The sequence below is a fragment of the Capsicum annuum genome, chromosome 1, assembly GCF_002878395.1.
Source record: "Capsicum annuum cultivar UCD-10X-F1 chromosome 1, UCD10Xv1.1, whole genome shotgun sequence".
In the NCBI taxonomy this organism is placed as follows: Eukaryota; Viridiplantae; Streptophyta; class Magnoliopsida; order Solanales; family Solanaceae; genus Capsicum; species Capsicum annuum.
In genome coordinates this window covers 6897011-6901936 of record NC_061111.1, presented here as the reverse complement: position 1 = coordinate 6901936, position 4926 = coordinate 6897011, and the positions used below count along the sequence as shown (strand labels likewise).

Genomic DNA, 4926 nt, shown 5'->3' with positions numbered 1-4926 from the left:
TCGACCCTAATATAGTTCTAAAAATATTCTAATTATAACATATTTCTTTACCAAAGGGACCAAAGACAAACATCTCAATTAATTGAATATTAAATATGTCTTTTTGCATATCATAAGGGCTAAATCAGAATTTATAAATAATTGATTGATCAAACATTTTATTTTTCCCTAAAACGAAAGTTTAAGTGTTTGGTGACTTCAAAAAGTAATTGGGACGCTGACCTAGACTTACTAATAGGACAAGAAAAATAATAGAGACATTATTCCTATGAGTTTCCTAGAAAGATGTTGTAAATAATTCAGATTGACACCTTTTAACATGTTGTGGCCAATTGAGAAATCTATAGCCAAAGTAGTAGAATTTTATGTAGGAAGTAGGGCATGCCAACTATACATGTCAAAAGACCAAGTCCAACTTCCACAATTATAGGGGACCAATGTAACATCATTTTGTCACACAAGTCTAGTCTTGCAAAGAAACTAAACTATAATTGAACCACTAAAGGTGGTTAATAAAGTGGGGATTGTTTACGACCATATAAAGAGATAATCTCATCCTTAAATAGTCAATGTGGGACTAAACACTTTTTTTGTGCTGGCCAACTGAATTGTGGATAATGTAATTTGAGTCCTAATATTGGGCGAATCAAGAACTGCTGAACTGGGATGAATACGACTTTGATACAATGATAAAATAAATGAACCTATTTTGGGTCTAACTCACCCCCAGCTTATAAGCAGGACGATTCATTGAGTCCAACTTCATTAAGTCATAGTTACTCTTCTCCGTTTACCTGTGCTTGGTTGAATTTCTTCACTTTGACATTCAGAACACTGGTCAGAAATAACTTTGCATAAACATCCGTTCGGACCACGTAGTGCTTTTTATCAATTAAACAGTCGGTAGGCGCATATGTAGATTTTAGCCCGAATCCTGATAGAAAAAAAAAAGAAGGGATTTTCACATAAATAGCCAGCCAAATTCACTATTTACTTTACCTTATTGACGTACATAGATTATACATTGATTATACAAGATTATACACATATTATACTTGCATTAAATACGTATATTATCTATTTTCTGCTTAAGCGCGATTATTTATTCGAAGAAGGTTCTCAAATATATGTTTTTTGAGAACAACTACTCTTCAATATCAAGCTAGTTGTCTTTCATTTAGACAGAATACTTGCAACTTTTTTATTACTAAGTGATTTAGCAGGTAAACATTTGTATTAAGAAAGATATTCATGTTCGTCCAATTATAATTAAACTTGTCCCAAGACATCATTAGAACTGCTCAAGAACAAATTTCCAGTGGATGGTCTTCTGAAAAAGCTATCACTTCATAGAATACAGTATATTTAGCTAGTCTCATTCACACTTAGTGGTCTTGCTTTTCTTATCCTTTAGTACTTTTACTTTTCTTCTCCACGTAGTGCGTTTTTTCCACAATAATTATTCTGGCAAAAATAAAGTCATGCACTTGGAATAGTTCAAGAACAAAAGCAACAGTTGCTTCAAAGCACATAAACTCATCAAATACACTTTCCAAATACATCATAAGTTCTTGTATTTGCAGCCATGGGATTCTTGAAAATCTTTCTTATTTTGATCTTTTGTTCTTTCCTATGGCCTAGTATTCAGACTGATCTAGAGACTTATATAGTCCATGTTGAATCACCTGAAAGCCTAACTTCTACTCAATCATCGTTAATGGATTTAGAGAGCTATTACCTTTCTTTTTTGCCTAAAACTACAGCAATGAGCTCTAGTGGAAACGAAAAGCCTGCTAGAATGATCTATTCATATCACAATGTGATGAAAGGCTTTGCAGCAAGATTAACTGCATCACAAGTGAAGGAAATGGAGACGAAACAGGGCTTTGTCTCTGCACGTAAACAGAGGATTTTGTCTTTGCAAACTACTCATACTTCAAGCTTTCTTGGTTTGCAGCAGAACATGGGCTTGTGGAAGGATTCCAACTATGGGAAAGGCGTGATTATCGGAGTTATAGACAGTGGAATCTCACCTGACCATCCTTCGTTTAGCGATGTTGGGATGCCTCCTCCTCCTGCTAAATGGAAAGGAGTTTGTGAGTCCAATTTCACGAACAAATGTAACAACAAGCTCATTGGAGCAAGGTCTTACCAACTTGCCAATGGTTCCCCAATAGATGATAATGGACATGGTACACATACAGCGGGTACAGCTGCAGGAGCCTTTGTGAATGGTGCTAATGTATATGGGAATGCTAATGGCACTGCAGTTGGTGTTGCCCCTCTTGCCCACATAGCTATATATAAGGTATGTAGTACTAGTGGCGGTTGTTCAGACAGCGATATTTTAGCTGCCATCGATGCATCTATTGATGATGGGGTAGATATTCTTTCAATCTCCCTTGGTGGAAGTCCAAAACCTTTCTATGATGACAGTATTGCTCTCGGGGCATATAGTGCAACGGAAAGAGGTATATTTGTAAGCTGCGCTGCAGGCAATAGCGGTCCTTCGTTTGCCACAGTAGGAAATGCAGCTCCGTGGATTCTCACGGTAGGTGCCAGCACACTTGATAGAAAGATAAAAGCAACTGTTAAGCTTGGAAATAGAGAGGAATTTGAAGGAGAATCTTCTTATAGTCCAAAATTTTCCAACTCAACATTCTTCACTCTGTTTGATGCTGGTGAAAATACAACTGATGTATTTGAAACCCCTTATTGTATACCAGGATCACTTACTGACCCTGCTATAAGAGGAAAAATAGTCTTATGTCTAGCAGGCGGTGGCATTACCAATGTTGAGAAAGGCCAAGCAGTAAAAGATGCCGGAGGTGTTGGCATGATTATCATCAACCCTTCACGTTATGGTGTCACTAAATCAGCTGATGCTCATGTTCTTCCAGCAATGGATGTTTCAGCTGCAGATGGACTAAAAATTCTTGCATATATGAACTCAACATCGAACCCTGTTGCTACAATCACGTTCCAGGGAACGATAATTGGAGATAAAAATGCTCCCATTGTTGCCGCATTTTCTGCTCGGGGACCAAGTCAAGCTAGTTCTGGCATCTTGAAACCTGACATAATTGGTCCTGGTGTTAATATCCTTGCAGCTTGGCCTACATCCGTTGATGAAAACAAAGAGACAAAATCCACATTCAATATGATCTCAGGCACCTCAATGTCTTGTCCTCACCTTAGTGGTGTAGCAGCTTTGCTGAAGAGTGCACATCCTGATTGGTCTTCTACAGCTATTAAATCTGCAATGATGACAACCGCTGACACATTAAACCTTGCCAATAGTCCAATACTAGATGAAAGGCTCCGTCGTGCTAATGTCTATGCAATTGGTGCAGGGCACGTTAATCCATCGAGAGCAAATGACCCTGGACTAATTTATGATACCCCATTTGAGGACTATGTTCCTTATTTTTGTGGTTTGAACTACACAAATCAACAGGTAGGTAACCTGTTGCAACGCAAGGTGAATTGCTCGGAGTTGAAAAGTATCCCTGAAGGACAATTAAATTATCCTTCATTTTCCATCGGACTTGAATCAATTCCTCAGACATATACCAGAACCGTGACCAACGTTGGTGATGCTATATCATCTTACAAGGTGGAGATAGCTTCACCAAAAGGAGTTGTCGTGGAAGTTGAACCGTCTGAACTAAGTTTCTCCCAGCTGAACCAGAAGTTAACATACCAAGTGACATTTTCCAAAACAACCAATAGCTCAGATGTTGAGATTGTTGAGGGATTTTTGAAGTGGACTTCTAATAGGCACTCTGTGAGAAGTCCAATTGCAGTTGTTTTACTCTAATGAAACTACAAGACTTCAAATTCTAGTATTAATGCGTTCAATATAAAATGCAGTATAGTAAGTGCAGAAAGTACTCAAAACATTTGATTATAATGAAAATGTTGTTTCCACTTAGTATATGCTTCATGTTACTTTTGCATTTTTGTTCATTAACTTTTTTGATTAGTTAATGGTCTTTGATGTTTTATCAATACAAAATGCACATAATTTCTATACAAAAGATGCACATTAATTTCTTCAGCATGCTCCGATCCTGCCCAACACGTAAGGCCTTCAGGCGATGGCAACTTATTTCATTTCTAGCCATTTTTTTTTGTAGATCATGCATACTACTGTACTGCAAGCTGTGCAATTATAGCTCCATCCCAAGGATCAAAATTTGGATCATCCTCAAGACTTTAGTAACATAGTGACCCATGAAACAAGTGTGACAGTTTGAGGCCTGTTTACTAAACATACTTAGTCATAGTTTAGATAATAACCAAACGTACCAAGCTAATATCAATTTTTTTTTTTTTATCACTGATATAAGGTGAATCTCAAAAACTGTTGTATCACTTATATGAGGCGAATTTCAGAAACTCCACCTACATTTTGTTATTTATTTAAACTCGCACTATGTTTGATAAATATGGTTTATAAATTTACTAGATGACTATTTGAATATTAGAACTTTTTATATTTCGTCTGATGATTAGTAATAATGCCTTGGGCTCTTGGGCTTTATGGCCAATAGAAAGCACGATAACTCAGAATGTAACATCATCCATGTACAAGCTGTTTGTCTTGCAAAGAAATTAAATTAACCAACTTTGGCTTTGCTAGAATTTTCACAAACAAGACTCAGGAGAGTATTGTTACAATTTGTATGTGGCCCATTATGTATTGGTTCCATTAATATTTGGGGTGTCAATGGTACAGTTCCGACGGTTATTTTGTGAACTTTATATCATGTATAAAACATATAAATCCGAAAGTATTTACATATAATTCCGTTAGGCTTTCTCTTTTCCTAATTTATAAAATATACTTATATTTTAGGTAAGCCCTTATACATTACTGCAATGTATGATAAAACAAATTTGCTTATATTTATGAAAAAAGAA

General features: G+C 36.4%; 1 protein-coding gene across 1 annotated transcript; it reads left to right on the top strand.

Annotated features, from left to right (window-relative positions):
• The first annotated feature begins 1091 nt into the window (after positions 1–1091).
• LOC107867031 (subtilisin-like protease 4) lies at positions 1092–3937 on the top strand. Its single transcript, XM_016713122.2, has one exon. The coding sequence runs from the start codon at positions 1586–1588 to the stop codon at positions 3818–3820; it is 2235 nt and encodes a 744-aa protein (XP_016568608.2). The 5' UTR covers positions 1092–1585; the 3' UTR covers positions 3821–3937.
• The last annotated feature ends 989 nt before the right edge of the window (positions 3938–4926 follow it).

Bases quoted from the DNA above. Each gene is read 5' to 3' on its own strand.
- LOC107867031 (XM_016713122.2), top strand. From the start codon at position 1,586: ATGGGATTCTTGAAAATCTTTCTTATTTTGATCTTTTGTTCTTTCCTA.